The 14,299-nt window shown below is 70.8% G+C and overlaps 1 protein-coding gene across 1 annotated transcript; it reads right to left on the bottom strand.

The window, feature by feature from the left end:
• Nucleotides 1-2,777: 2,777 nt before the first annotated feature.
• ITGA2B (integrin subunit alpha 2b) lies at nucleotides 2,778-13,947 on the bottom strand. Its single transcript, XM_075171211.1, has 30 exons — nucleotides 13,727-13,947; nucleotides 13,519-13,649; nucleotides 13,342-13,439; nucleotides 13,083-13,248; nucleotides 12,958-13,007; nucleotides 12,547-12,592; nucleotides 12,240-12,368; nucleotides 12,106-12,153; nucleotides 11,267-11,310; nucleotides 11,081-11,140; nucleotides 10,649-10,701; nucleotides 10,308-10,516; nucleotides 9,953-10,135; nucleotides 9,816-9,861; nucleotides 9,618-9,722; nucleotides 9,437-9,492; nucleotides 9,183-9,334; nucleotides 8,652-8,765; nucleotides 6,805-6,875; nucleotides 6,574-6,721; nucleotides 5,587-5,679; nucleotides 5,402-5,481; nucleotides 5,210-5,290; nucleotides 5,037-5,139; nucleotides 4,813-4,965; nucleotides 4,619-4,729; nucleotides 4,391-4,504; nucleotides 4,052-4,159; nucleotides 3,853-3,975; nucleotides 2,778-3,600 (listed from the first exon to the last, which is right to left on the bottom strand). Exons 1-30 carry the CDS (start codon nucleotides 13,888-13,890, stop codon nucleotides 3,505-3,507), a joined length of 3,135 nt encoding a protein of 1,044 aa, XP_075027312.1. The 5' UTR covers nucleotides 13,891-13,947; the 3' UTR covers nucleotides 2,778-3,504.
• Nucleotides 13,948-14,299: the final 352 nt, after the last annotated feature.

Below are 14,299 nucleotides of genomic sequence, written 5' to 3'. Positions count from 1 at the left end.
GGCAGGATGGGGCCGCGGCCGTGGCAGGGTCAGGGACCCCCCCTCACCCCACTGCCCCCCATTTCACCCCCCAGGCACACCTCCCCCCGGCACAGGGGTGCTGTCGGGAGGGTTTGGGGAGCGGTAGGGGGTCACGGGGAGCCACAGGGGACCCCAAATTGGCACACCGCACCCCAAGGCCCACCCTGCCTGCCAGGAATGGGCAGAGGTGCCTGCAATGGGGTGAACCCCACACCCTACCCAGGATACCCCCCACCATCCTGCACCCCAGGGTGCTGCTCAAGATCCCCACCCATCCACCCACCCTCCCTCCTGTATTCCCTGGTCTGGAACCCCCACCCACCATGTTGCATCCCCTGGTGCTGCCCAGGACCCCCACCCACCATCCTGCACCCCATGGTCTGGGACCCCCCACCCATCATGTTGCACCCCCAGGCTCTGTCCAAGACCCCCACACACACCCACCATCCTGGCACCTGCTGGCCTGGGACCCCCACCCATCACGTTGCACCCCCAAGCTCTGCTCAGGACCCCCACCCACCCTCCTGCACCCCATGGCTTTGGACCCCCACCCATCCTCCTACACCCTCAAGCTCTGCTCAGGGCCCCCACCCACCTTCCTCCCCCCCCTGGCCTGCGACCCCCACCCACCCAGTCGCACCCCCTGGCGCTGCCCAGGGTCCCCCCACACCCACCCAGCTGCATCCCCAGGCGCTCCCTAGGACCCCCCCACACCCACCCAGTTGCTCCCCAGGACCCCCACCCAGCACCCTATGCCCGCCGGTGGCCGAAATCGCCCGGGGAGGGGGGAGACGGGGACGGACAGACGCGGGGGGGGGGGGGACAGACAGACAGACAAGGAGGGACGGACAGACGCGGGGGGGGGGACACAGACGGACAGCCGGGGACGGACGGACAGCGGGGGGGGGGGACAGACGGATGGCCGGGGGGGGGGGGGCGGACGCGGGGGGGCCGGTCCCCGGCGGGCTGGGGGTGAGGCCGGCGGGGCTGGGGGGGGGGGGTCGGAGGAGCCGGCGGGGGTCGGGGCGGGGGTCGGGGCGGGTCGGGGCGGGGGCGGGCGCCTCCCCCCCGCCGCCCCCCGCACACAAAGGCCGCTCTCACCGTGCGCTCCCGGTTCCGCCGCGCCCCGCGCCCGCCGCCCGCCCGCGGCCACCAGCAGCAGCAGCACCGGCAGCGGCGGCAGGAGGCGGCGGGGCCGCATGGTCGCTCCGCGCCGTTACCCCGCCATGCCCGGCCCGCCCGGCCCGGCCCGCTCCGCCCGCCGCCGCCGCCGCCGCCGCCGCGGGGACCGGGCTCCACCTGCCGGAGCCGCCGGGCACGGCCGCCCGCCCCGCCCCGGCCCCGGCCCCCACCCCCGGCACCGCCCCGGACCCCCGGACCCACCCCCGGCACCGCCCCTGGACCGGGACTCGGGACCGGCACCGGCATCCCGGGACTGACCCCGCTACCGGCCCCGACATCCCCGGACCCACCCCCGGTACCACATCGGCAGCCCGGGGCTGACCCTGGCATCGGCACCCACCCCCGGTACCCGCACCCAGCCCCGGTACCCACCCCCGGTACCACATCGGCAGCCCGGCACTGACCCTGGTACCAGCACCGACCCCGGTACCTCACCGGCATCCCCGGACCCACCCCCGGTACCACATCGGCACCCCGCCAGTGACACCAGTACCGGCACCCACCCCCGGTACCACATCGGCACCCCGCCAGTGACACCCAGTACCGGCACCCACCCCCGGTATGGGACCCCAGTACCGCACTGGTATTCTGGCACTGACCCCAGTACCAGCACTGACCCCAGTATGGCACCTGCATCCCGGGACTGACCCCCGTACCAGCACTGACCCCCGGTACCGGCACTGACCCCCAGTACCAGCGCTGACCCCCAGTACCAGCACTGACCCCCAGTACCGGTGCTGATCCCCAGTAACAGCACTGGCCCCCAGTACCGGCACTGATCTCCAGTACCAGCGCTGACCCCCAGTACCAGCACTGACCCCCAGTACCGGTGCTGATCCCCAGTAACAGCACTGGCCCCCAGTACCGGCACTGATCTCCAGTACCAGCGCTGACCCCCAGTACCAGCACTGACCCCCAGTACCAGCGCTCACCCCCAGTACCAGCGCTGACCCCCGGTACCGGCACTGACCCCCAGTACCAGCGCTCACCCCCAGTACCGGCGCTGATCCCCAGTACCGACACTGACCCCCAGTACCGGCACTGACCCCCAGTACCAGCACTGACCCCCAGTACCGGTGCTGATCCCCAGTACCGACACTGACCCCCAGTACCGGCACTGACCCCCAGTACCAGCGCTGACCCCCAGTACTGGCACCAGCATCCCAGAATTGACCCCCCCATCCCACTCCCACAGCAGCACCCCAGCCCTAATGCCCCCCCACCACCTGGTACCGACTCCCCAGTACCACACCAGCCCCCCAGGACTGGCACCCCAGCACCACCACCGCACCCACCTCCCCCCAGCCCTGGCACCCACCCTGTACTGGCCCCCAACCCTCGACGCCCATTTCCTGCCCCCCAGCACCTCCTGCCCCCCTCCTGCCCCCAGCACCCACCCACCAGGCCTGTGCGGAGGCACACAGGCCCCTGGGGCACCCCAAAAGGCACACGGAGGTCCCCAAAAGGCACCCCCTCTCCCAGTTCACCGCTAGGGGTGTCCTGGCCCCTCCCCAGGCCCCCCCATGGCACAGGTCCTGGGGGGACACCTCCCTGTCACCCCACGGGAACCTCCATGGTGCCAGGCAGAGATTTATTGTCCAGGGGTAGCAGTGGGGTGCTGGACCCCACTGGCACCCAGGGGTGCTGGGGACATGGGAGCTGGGACATGGGTGTTGTGTCCCACAAGCACCCAAGGGTGCTGGGGACATTGGGGATGGGACATGGGTGCTGTGTCCCATGGGCACCCAGGGGTGCTGGGGACATGGGAGCTGGGACATGGGTGCTGTGTCCCACTGGCACCCAGGGTGCTGGGGACATTGGGGATGGGACATGGGTGCTGTGTCCCATGGGCACCCAGGGGTGCTGGGGACATTGGGGATGGGACATGGGTGCTGTGTCCCATGGGCACCCAGGGGTGCTGGGGACATTGGGGATGGGACATGGGTGCTGTGTCCCATGGGCACCCAGGGGTGCTGGGGACATTGGGGATGGGACATGGGTGCTGTGTCCCATGGGATGCTGTGTCCCATGGGCACCCAGGGGTGCTGGGGACATGGGAGCTGGGACATGGGTGCTGTGTCCCACTGGCACCCAGGGGTGCTGGGGACATTGGGGATGGGACATGGGTGCTGTGTCCCATGGGATGCTGTGTCCCACTGGCACTCAGGGGTGCTGGGGACATGGGAGCTGGGACATGGGTGCTGTGTCCCATGGGCACCCAGGGGTGCTGGGGACATGGGGGCTGGGCCAGGGGACATGCCGTGGGGCAGGGGTGCGGGGGGACCTGGGGGGTGCCCCCCACTAGCCCTGGGCACCCCCCGGCTCCTGGGCCTGGCCAGGTGCCAGCTCCTGCATGTCCTCCTCGGTGGGTGGCCGCGTCCTCTTGAAGAAACCCGTCTGGAAGAGGGACACGGTGACAGCCCGGCCATGGGGCACCCCCCGGCATCGGTCCCAGGGGACCCCACAACATCACCCCCCGGGGTACCCCATGGCATCACCCCAGGTGCTGCCCCCCACCTTGTGCCTCCCACCCCCAGGGCTGGGTCTCCCATTTCATGGGTCCCTCCAGTGCCATCAGGGTCCCACCACCATGGCAGAACGTCACCGATGTCCCCAGTGTCCCCGTCCCCCCCCCTCCCACCCACTCACCTTCCACATGAGGAGGATGAGGAGGGTGAGGAGCAGGAGCCCAGCAAGGACCCCCAGCACCACCCACCACACCGGCACGGTCCCCTCGCCCCCGGGCCTGACGCGCAGCACCTTAGTGACAGTCTGCGGAAGGGCGGGTGGGTGACACCGCTGCCACCACCGCCTGTCCCCGTGTCCCCTGTGCCCATGCCAGCCCTACCGTGGCCTCCCCGGCGGGCAGGACGCGGGGCCGGACGCGGTAGGGCATGGCCGAGGTGTTGAACCAGGCTCGCGATTGGATGAGGAACTGCTTCAGGAGGTGCTCCCGCTGGGGACGGAGGTGGGGACACGTGGGGACACATGGGGACACACAAGGACATGGCGTTAGGGGTGCTGGCAGCCAACGGGGCACCCATCACCCCACACCCAACATCCCCAGGGCTGCTCTCTGCAGGTCCCTGGGGGCCACCACACAGGAGGGGACACGGCGGGGCCACCCTGGGGACACGGGGCCACCCTGGGGACACAGTGCCACCCTGTCCCCAACAGGGGACAATACCTGCTGTAGGGTGTCCATCCAGAGCAGGGCACGGACGCTCACCAGCGCCCGCTGGTCCTTGGCCAGGCTGGGCACCCGGCAGGCGATGCCCACGCACGTGGCGTTGCTGCAGTCCTGCGGGACACGGCGGGTGGCACCCTGACCCCCCCACCCCAGCACCCTGGGGGGCACCGGCCCAGGCCCCTGCACCCATCATGGGCTGTAGGACCCCAGGGAGCACCCGCTCACCACGGGGATGGGCTCCTCCAGCCCGGCACCCGGCGGCTCCTCCACCTCCCTGCGCTCCCGCTGGTGGGTGCCATTTCGGGGTGCTGCGCCCGTCGGCCGGGGGATCTCCAGCTGGAAGAAGGGGCGGGGGGGCACCACCTTGACACCCACCCACCACCCAGCGGGTGGGTGCCGGTCCCCAGGCAGCACCCTACCTGCTCGGCGTTGAGGCCGGGTGGGTTGGTGCAGTTTACGTCCCCCTCGGTGCCCAGCTCCAGGAGGTAGAACAGGATGCGGCCACCCAGCTGGTTGGGGACGGCGAGGCTCAGGGTGACCCCGCTGATGGTGCTGGGACCCTTGTTGTGGAGCTGCGGGAGGACGGTGAGGTGACACCGGGGAGGGGACAGTCCCCCAGGCACCCATGGGTGCAGCACCCTACCTGGTAGACATGTTCCACCTTGATGCCGTGGTCCTCGAGCCGCCGGCTGCCCTCCACCCTGTGCCAGCTGACGGGCAGCACCGTGCTGGCAGGCAGGGAGGTGCTGGCAGGAGAGGGGGGTCAGTGTCCCCTCGTGGTCCCCCCGGTCCCCTGTGCCCCCCCCAGACCCTCACCCTCTCAGCTCCATCACCGCCTGCGCCTCCACGGGCACCGTCACCGTCACCGATGCGTTGGCAGAGTTGGGGCTGTTCTTGCTGCGGGGACGCGGTGGGGTAAGTTTGGGGACACATCGAGGCCACCTGGGTGGCCGGGTGCCAACGGTGGGCAGGGGACGGGGAGGGGACAAGGCGTTGGCACGGTGTCACCTCCGCAGCTGGAGCTGGAAGGTGATGGCATCACCCATGTCCTCCAGCCCGGACACACTCAGCTCCATGTCCACGGTGATCTGGGGGGTCAGCGGAAGGGTGGGTGGGTGACCTAGCACCACCGGCCGTGCCCAGCCCCGACGCCAGGGTGACGGGCTCGGCGGGGGGACCCCACATCCCCTTACCTGGGCGCCCGCTTTCATGGGGTTGCCCAACTCGCAGAGCACCACGTGGCTCCCGTTCTCCTTCCTGGGGTTGCAGCTCAGCTTCTCCTGCCCCTACGGGGTGGGGACACAGCGGGGGGACACATCATGGACCCCCCCATGCACCAACCACCCTGGGGACCCACATGGTCCAAGGGCACGGCATGACCCCCCCACCCCGGGCACCCCCTGGTACCCATCACTGCTGGGCACCCACAGGAAGGGTGATGGCCACCAAGGGCAGGGCGTGACCCCCCCCACCCCAGGCACCCCCTGGCACCCATCACCGCTGGGCACCCACAAGAAGGGTGATGGCCACCAAGGGCAGGGTGTGACACCCCCCCCATACCCCCTGGCACCCATCACCGCTGGGCACCCACAGGAAGGGTGATGGGCACCCACAGGAAGGGTGATGGCCACCAAGGGCAGGGCGTGAGCCCCCCCACCCCAGGCACCCCCTGGCACCCATCACCGCTGGGCACCCACAAGAAGGGTGATGGCCACCAAGGGCAGGGTGTGACCCCCCCCCCATACCCCCTGGCACCCATCACCGCTGGGCACCCACAGGAAGGGTGATGGGCACCCACAGAAGGGTGATGGCCACCAAGGGCAGGGCATGAGCCTCCCCACTCCGGGCACCCCCTGGCACCCATCAACGCTGGGCACCCACCACCACTGGGCACCCACAGGAAGGGTGATGGGCACCCACAGAAGGGTGATGGCCACCAAGGGCAGGGCGTGAGCCTCCCCACTCTGGGCACCCCCTGGCACCCATCACTGCTGGGCACCCACAGGAAGGGTGATGGGCACCCACAGAAGGGTGATGGCCACCAAGGGCAGGGCGTGAGCCCCCCCACCCCGGGCACCCCCTGGCACCCATCACCACTGGGCACCCACAGGAAGGGTGATGGCCACCAAGGGCAGGGTGTGGACCCCCCCACCCCGGGCACCCCCCAACCGGGCACCCACCAGGATGCTGCTGCGGGCCACCTGGTAGTGGGTGCCGGGGGGCAGCTGCACCTGCAGCTCAGCCTCAAAGGCGCCTTCGCCCGCGTTGCTGGCGTTGGCGCGTAGGTGCAGCACGGCCTCCGCCCCGATGAGCAGGCGCCTGCTGGGCCTTGGGGGGGGGGACACATGGGGACAAGGCTCAGCACCCCGGGGTGACAGCGGGCACCCACCCTCGCCCGGCAGGGTGCTCACGTGTCGGCGGCCAGGCGGAGGTCGGGGACGCAGAGGTTGTCCTCGCCGCAGTCCTCCAGTATGAGGTGGGTCTGGGAGGGGGACGGGGGACAGTGGGGGGGTGCGGGAGCGGGAGTCATTGGGGACAGTGGGGGGGGTGGGACGGGGAGTCATTGGGGACAGTGGGGGGGTGCGGGAGGGGGAGTCATTGGGGACAGTGGGGGGGTGCAGGATGGGGAGTCATTGGGGACAGTGGGGGGGTGCGGGACGGGGAGTCATTGGGGACAGTGGGGGGGGTGCGGGACGGGGAGTCATTGGGGACAGTGGGGGGGTGGGACGGGGAGTCATTGGGGACAGTGGGGGGGGTGCGGGACGGGGAGTCATTGGGGACAGTGGGGGGGGGTGGGACGGGGAGTCATTGGGGACAGTGGGGGGGGTGCGGGACGGGGAGTCATTGGGGACAGTGGGGGGGGGTGGGACGGGGAGTCATTGGGGACAGTGGGGGGGGTGCGGGACGGGGAGTCATTGGGGACAGTGGGGGGGGTGGGACGGGGAGTCATTGGGGACAGTGGGGGGGTGCGGGAGGGGGAGTCATTGGGGACAGTGGGGGGGTGCAGGATGGGGAGTCATTGGGGACAGTGGGGGGGTGCGGGAGGGGGAGTCATTGGGGACAGTGGGGGGGTGCAGGACGGGGAGTCATTGGGGACAGTGGGGGGGGTGCGGGACGGGGAGTCATTGGGGACAGTGGGGGGGTGGGACGGGGAGTCATTGGGGACAGTGGGGGGGGTGCGGGACGGGGAGTCATTGGGGACAGTGGGGGGGGGTGGGACGGGGAGTCATTGGGGACAGTGGGGGGGGGTGGGACGGGGAGTCATTGGGGACAGTGGGGGGGGTGCGGGACGGGGAGTCATTGGGGACAGTGGGGGGGGTGCGGGACGGGGAGTCATTGGGGACAGTGGGGGTGCGGGATGGGGAGTCATTGGGGACAGTGGGGGGGGTGCGGGACGGGGAGTCATTGGGGACAGTGGGGGGGGGTGGGACGGGGAGTCATTGGGGACAGTGGGGGGGGTGCGGGACGGGGAGTCATTGGGGACAGTGGGGGGCGTGCGGGACGGGGAGTCATTGGGGACAGTGGGGGGGGGTGGGACGGGGAGTCATTGGGGACAGTGGGGGGGTGCGGGAGGGGGAGTCATTGGGGACAGTGGGGGGTGCGGGAGGGGGAGTCATTGGGGACAGTGGGGGGGTGCGGGACGGGGAGTCATTGGGGACAGTGGGGGGGGTGGGATGGGGAGTCATTGGGGACAGTGGGGGGGGCGGGACGGGGAGTCATTGGGGACAGTGGGGGGGTGCGGGACAGGGAGTCATTGGGGACAGTGGGGGGGGTGGGACGGGGACATCCCGGGGGGGGGATACGGGACAGCGGAGAGTACAGAGGGGACATCACGGGGGGGATGATTGGGGACAGTGAGGGGTAAAAAGGGGACAGCCCAGGGAGGGATTGGGGACAATGGAGGATACTGGGGGACACCCCAAGGAGGGAGCAGGGACCGGGGGGGGACATCCCGGGGAGGGACTGGGGACAGCAGGGAGGGTAGGGGGCACATCCCAGGGGGGATTGGGGACAGTGGGGGGGACTGGAGGGCCAACCCGAGGAGGGAGCAGGGACAGCGGGGAGGTACTGGGGGGACATCCTGGGGAGCGACTTGGGACAGCAGGGAGGGCAGGGGCTATGTCCTGGGGAGGAGTTGGGGACACTGGGGACAGGGCTGGAGCATAGCGGTGGCAGAAGGTGCCCTGGGCTGGGGGTGTCCACATGTGCCCCGGCCCAGCTGTGGGGACGTCCCCGGCTCAGCCGCGTCCCCCCCTACCTGCGCCTGCACCAGGGTGTCCCCGTAGAGCACCAGCCCCGGGGCGTCCCCGGGCAGCCCCACGCTCAGGCTCAGGGCCACCGGGCTCAGCTTGTCCTTGAAGTCGGCCTCGTCCTGGGGGCACCCATGGGCAGAGCACCCCAGCGGGCACCCCGCCCCGGGACCCCCACCCGCCCGGGCTGACCCCATCCCTGTCCCCATCCCGGCTGGGGACGCCGCTGTCCCCATCCCTGTCCCCCACCCTCCTTGGGCTGGGGACGCCGCTGTCCCCATCCCTGTCCCCCACCCTCCTTGGGCTGGGGACGCTGCTGTCCCCATCCCTGTCCCCCATCCTCTTTAGGCTGGGGACGCCGCTGTCCCCATCCCTGTCCCCCATCCTCTTTGGGCTGGGGACGCCGCTGTCCCCATCCCTGTCCCCCATCCTCTTTAGGCTGGGGACGCTGCTGTCCCCATCCCTGTCCCCCACCCTCCTTGGGCTGGGGACATCTCTGTCCCCACCCATGCCAGCCGACTCTGGCACCGTCCCCGTACCCGCAGGTAGGCGGTGAGGTTGGCGCACAGCGGGGGTGTCCCCGGGGCCAGTGCCAGCTCCCCGTGCCAGGACGACTGGTGGCCCTGCAGCAGCAGCACCCTCCGGGACAGCCTGGGCTTCAGCCGGTCCAGCTGCAGCTCGGCGTCAAGGCCTGGCAGGACACAGCGGGCGAGGTGGGCATGGCACGGGGGCCACCGCTGGTGACATCCCGGCGGTGCCCCTTGTCCCCCCCCCGGGTGACGCCGGCACTCACGGATGCTCCGGGGGATGCGCTGGCCCGTCACGCTGAAGCACAGCACCACGGGGAAGCTGCGAGGGGGACAGCACCCAAGGGTGCTCAGGACATGCCGCCGTGCCCGGGGCGATGTCCCCACACCGGTGATGTCCCCACACCGGCAGTGTCCCCATGGCGGTGTCCCCACCACATGGCTCACCAGCTGACGCGGGCGCCGGAGTCGGGCAGGACACACGCCAGGAGCTTGGGGTTCAGCCCATCGGGGACAATCAGCTGGGTCCGGGCCACCACCACGGGCTGTCCCCTGGGATACGGGGACAGAGATGAGGTGCCAGGGGACCCTGGCTGGGACCCCCTGGGCCGTGCTGCCACCGGAGCCGGCGGGACGGGCACTCACCGGTACACGGCCACCTTGGCCGCCCCGTAAGCCCCCACCAGCACATCTGTGGGGACAATCAGGGGGTCGGTGACAGGGTGGGTGACACCGAGGTGGCACGGCAGTGGCACAGCAGTGGCCACAGAGTGGGGCCGTACCCGGGTAGCCATTGCCATCCAGGTCGGTGGCACCGCGCAGGGCGAAGCCGAAGGCGGCCGGGCCGGGGAAGGGGCTGTCGAGGCGCTGGGTGGGCACCGGCATCAAACCCTCGCTCTGCCCGCGGAAGATGAAGACCTGCCCGCTGCCACCGTCACCCCCCAATGGGGCACCCACGGCCACGTCTGGGGACACAGGGGACGTCAGCACCCACCGGGTACCCCATCCCGGCACCGCCACCTGGCCCGGGTGCTCCTGCCTCAGTTTCCCCAATGGTTTAGACCGGGCATCGGGGAGGGGGGTGGCACGTCCCCTGGCACCCCCCTCCCCATCACCCCCGTGCCAGGCCGGTGTTACCGCCGTAGCCGTCCTTGTCCAGGTCCCCGAGGCTGGCGATGGCGGCGGCGAAGCGGCCGTAAGGGTGGGTGCCTGTCAGGGTCTGGGGGGGCTGGGCGAGGGGTCGCTGCCCCCCCCCCAGGTAGAGGTAGAGGCGTCCCACCTCGCTGCGCTGGCCGTCGGGGCGCTGGGTCATGTACAGGGGGGCACCCACCAGCACATCGTCCTGCCTGCGCCCAGCGCGGGGGTCAGGGTCCCCAGGTTTGGGAACTGGTGGCACCCAGGGGGGTGCCAGGCAGGGGGCAGCACCCTAGGGTGCCCCCATGGGGGATGGGGGTGGGGGGGATAGTCCCGGTTCTCACCCATCCCCGTTGACGTCAGCCACGGCCACCGTGTGCCCGAAGTACGATGCCACCTGGAAAGGGACAGGGTGGGGGGGTGGCACCTGGGGGGGCAGGGTGGGTGTCGTGCTGGGGGCACCATGGGGTGCGCTGGGTGATGGTGGGGGGGGGGCGGTTGGGTGCTGGGGGTGATGGGGTGCTATGGGGTGGGGGTGCAGGGGTCTGTGGAGCACTGGGGGGGGCAGCTTGGTGCTGTGGGGTGATGGGGCAATGGGCAGGGTGGCAGCAGGCACCAGGGCACTGGAAGAGGGCAGTGGGGTAAGGGGGGCAGTGGGGGGCAGTGGAAGAGGCACGGGGGGTGCTGGGGTGGTGCAGCAGAGCGCTGTGGGTGCTGGGTGGTGCTGGCGTATGGGGGAAGGGTGCCGTGGGGTGCTGGCGCAGGGCGGGGGGTACCTGCTCACTGGCGATGCCCCGCAGCCGGCGCAGGGTCACCCCCGCACTGAAGATCTCCACCTGCCCAGAGCAGCGTCAGATCCCGGCCCTATCCCGGGGTGCCACCCCGGGGTGCCCAGCCACAGCGGTGTCCCCACCGCGGGGTACCCCCACGCAGCCGGGCAGCGGGCACCTGGCACCACTCACCTCGCCCGCCGTGTTGTTCTTGTTGGGGACCCCTACCACGTACTCTGCGGGGGACGAGAGGCCTGAGTGCCCCTGCTGTGGCACTGGGGTGGGCACGGGGGTACCCCCAGCACTGGGGTGGGCATGGGGGCATGTGGATACCCCTGGCACTGGGGTGGGCATGGGGGCATGGGGATACCCCTGGCACTGGGGTGGGCACGGGGGTATCCCTGGCACTGGGGTGGGCACAGGGATACCCCCAGCACTAGTGTGGGCATGGGGGCATGGGGATACCCCCAGCACTGGGGTGGGCATGGGGGCATGTGGATACCCCTGGCACTGGGGTGGGCATAGGGGCACAGGGATACCCCTGGCACTGGGCATGGGAGTACCCCTGGCACTGGGGTGGGCACAGGGATACCCCTGGCACTGGGGTGGGCATGGGGGCACAGGGATACCCCTGGCACTGGGGTGGGCATAGGGATACCCCTGGCACTGGGGTGGGCATGGGGGTACTCCTGATACTGGGGTGGGCACAGAGATACCCCCCAGCACTGGGGTGGGCATGGGGGCACGGGGATACCCCTGGCACTGGGGTGGGCATGGGGATACCCCTGGCACGGGGGTGGGCATGGGGGTACCCCTGGCACTGGGCATGGGGGTACCCCTGGTACTGGGCGCGGGGATACCCCCCAGCACTGGAGTGGGCATGGGGGCACAGAGATGGACAGGACGCCTGAGGTGGCACAACCCGAGTCCCAGAGCCCTTGGGAGGGGAGGGGCACCCTGGAGCGCAGGGGTGCCCAGGGCCCGTGTCCCCCCCGCAGGTGGCCCTGGCCCCCGTGCCCGCCTGGCTGTACCTTTGGTTTTGGGATCGTCATCGAACTCGCCCACGGCCACCGAGTACCCTGCAGGGAGATGGGCACCGGTGACCCCTGCCATGCCCCGGCACGAGCCGGCCATGGGGCTGGGCTGCCCCATGCCCACTGCTCACCCCGGTACCCGTCCTCATAGTCCGTGGACAGCGGCTCCTCCGTGGGACGCCCCGGGCGCTCCGGCCACAGCAGGGACTTGCCATGGAAGCGGGTAAGGATGGCATCCACCTCCACCGAGTACAGGAGCCCTGGGGGACACCGGGATGGGGGCCAGCACTGACAGGGCACCCGCTGGCACCCGCCCTGGGCTGCCAGTGCCGCTGCAGGTGGCACCTACTGGGGTGCCCCATCCTGGGTGCCCTCCTCCTGCTGTGCCCACCCAAAGGTGAGCACCCCAGGTGGCAGTGCCCGGCAGGCAGGACTCACCCGTGAAGTAGTACCCGCCAGGGGCACCCAGCACCAGTGTGCCATCCTGGGGGATGAGCTGGCGTCAGAGTCCACCCTGGGGCACCCCCTCCCTGGCATCTCCCACCCTGCCATCCCCCACACCAGCATCCCCCACCCAAGTATCTCCCACCCGAGCATCCCCCACTCTGGCATCCCCCACCCTGGCACCCCCACCCCAGCACCCCCACCCTGACACCCTCACTCCGGCACCCCCACCCAAGCATGCCCTTCCCTGGCACACCCACCCGAGCATCCCCATTCCAGCACCCCCGCCTTGGCATCCCCAACCCAACACCCACACCCAGGTACCATCCTGGCCACACCCTCCGCATCCCCATGGGCATCCCCGGGGGCACCCCGGGCACATTGCCCCCCAAGCACCCATCTCACCAGGGTGACGGCCGCGCTGAAGCCGATCTCGCAGTAGCGCCTGTCGTAGGCTGCGGGCACAGAGCAGGCTCAGACTGGCCAAGGGTGGGGGGCACCCACTGCCCACCCACCCACCCTGCCCTCACTGTAGTGGCTCTCGCGGTAGGTGCTGGCCATGAGCTGGTCACGGCAGGGCGAGTACCAGGCGACGCGCCACGGCCCGGGGGCACCCACGAAGCAGGCGCCCGTCGGGGTGCGGAAAGCCTCGTGCTGCCCGTCCATCGCGTTCCAGTGCTGCAGCGGGGCGCAGGCCTGGGGACGGAGATGGGGACGGAGATGGGGACAGGGTGGGTGCCCACCCCACCACCATCCAAAGGTGCCCACCCACTTGCCGGGTGCACCCACCACCAGTTTGCCATCCCAGCTGGTGACGGACGCCCCCAGCCACTGGTGCGACTTGTAGGTGTGGAGCTTCAAAGTGTTTTGGGTCTCGGACTCGTCCCCTGGGAGAGCAGGAGAGGGGGAGCGTGCGGGGCCAGCGGCCCCCCCGCGCCCACCCATCATCCCATGGCACCCACGCACCCGTAATGTCGATGGGGAGGGGGCGACAGGGGGTCTCGCCGGGGGGCCAGGAGCAGAGGAAGACGGCACCGGGCTGAGCCACGCCGGGCTGCGAGGTGTTGGCGCGGGGTGCCCCCACCACCACGCTGGGCCTGGGGTGGGCAGAGCGGGTGTCAGGGTGGGGGGAGCGGGTGCTGTGCCCGGCCCCGGCACCCTGGTATCTCCTTACCTGCCCTCGGTCATGTGGAAATCCAGGGCGAAGCCAAAATAGCTGCCGGGGGGTCCCTCGTACACGGTGGGGGGGTCCTGGAGGAGCCCCAGGGCGGGGGCCGAGCGCAGCCCCCCGAGGAGCAGCAGGGCCCGCAGCAGGGCAGCAGCAGCGGCAGCTCCCATCGCCTCCCCGAAATGCGGCCGGCAGCCCCGTCCCAGCCCGTCCCAGCGCGTCCCCTGCTTATCTCAGGGGACGCAGCTGGGGACAGGGACAGCGGAGATGGGGGACACAGGAAAGGCCCCCCCCACACACCCACAACCGCTCCTGCCAGGGAGCAAAAGGGGCACGGGGGGGGGGGATGCGCTGCTTTTGGCCAGGGGACGGAGGTGCCCGGCCTGGCCGGCAGAGCAGGGCAGGGGGCAGGGGGTGGCAGTGCCACGGGGGGACACCGTGAGGGGTGGCGGGGGACACGGCCGTGGCGAGAAGCAGCGCAACAGCCTGCACCCACCACCCTCCTTCCGCCGGAGGCCGGGGCCGAATCCAGCCCCCCGCCCACGCCGCGGGATGCCTATCTCGGGGCGCAGGCGGCCG

This window comes from Calonectris borealis, chromosome 22, assembly GCF_964195595.1.
Source record: "Calonectris borealis chromosome 22, bCalBor7.hap1.2, whole genome shotgun sequence".
Taxonomy (NCBI): domain Eukaryota; kingdom Metazoa; phylum Chordata; class Aves; order Procellariiformes; family Procellariidae; genus Calonectris; species Calonectris borealis.
Note: the sequence above shows the minus strand (reverse complement) of the source record. Positions and strands in the feature narration are given on the sequence as shown.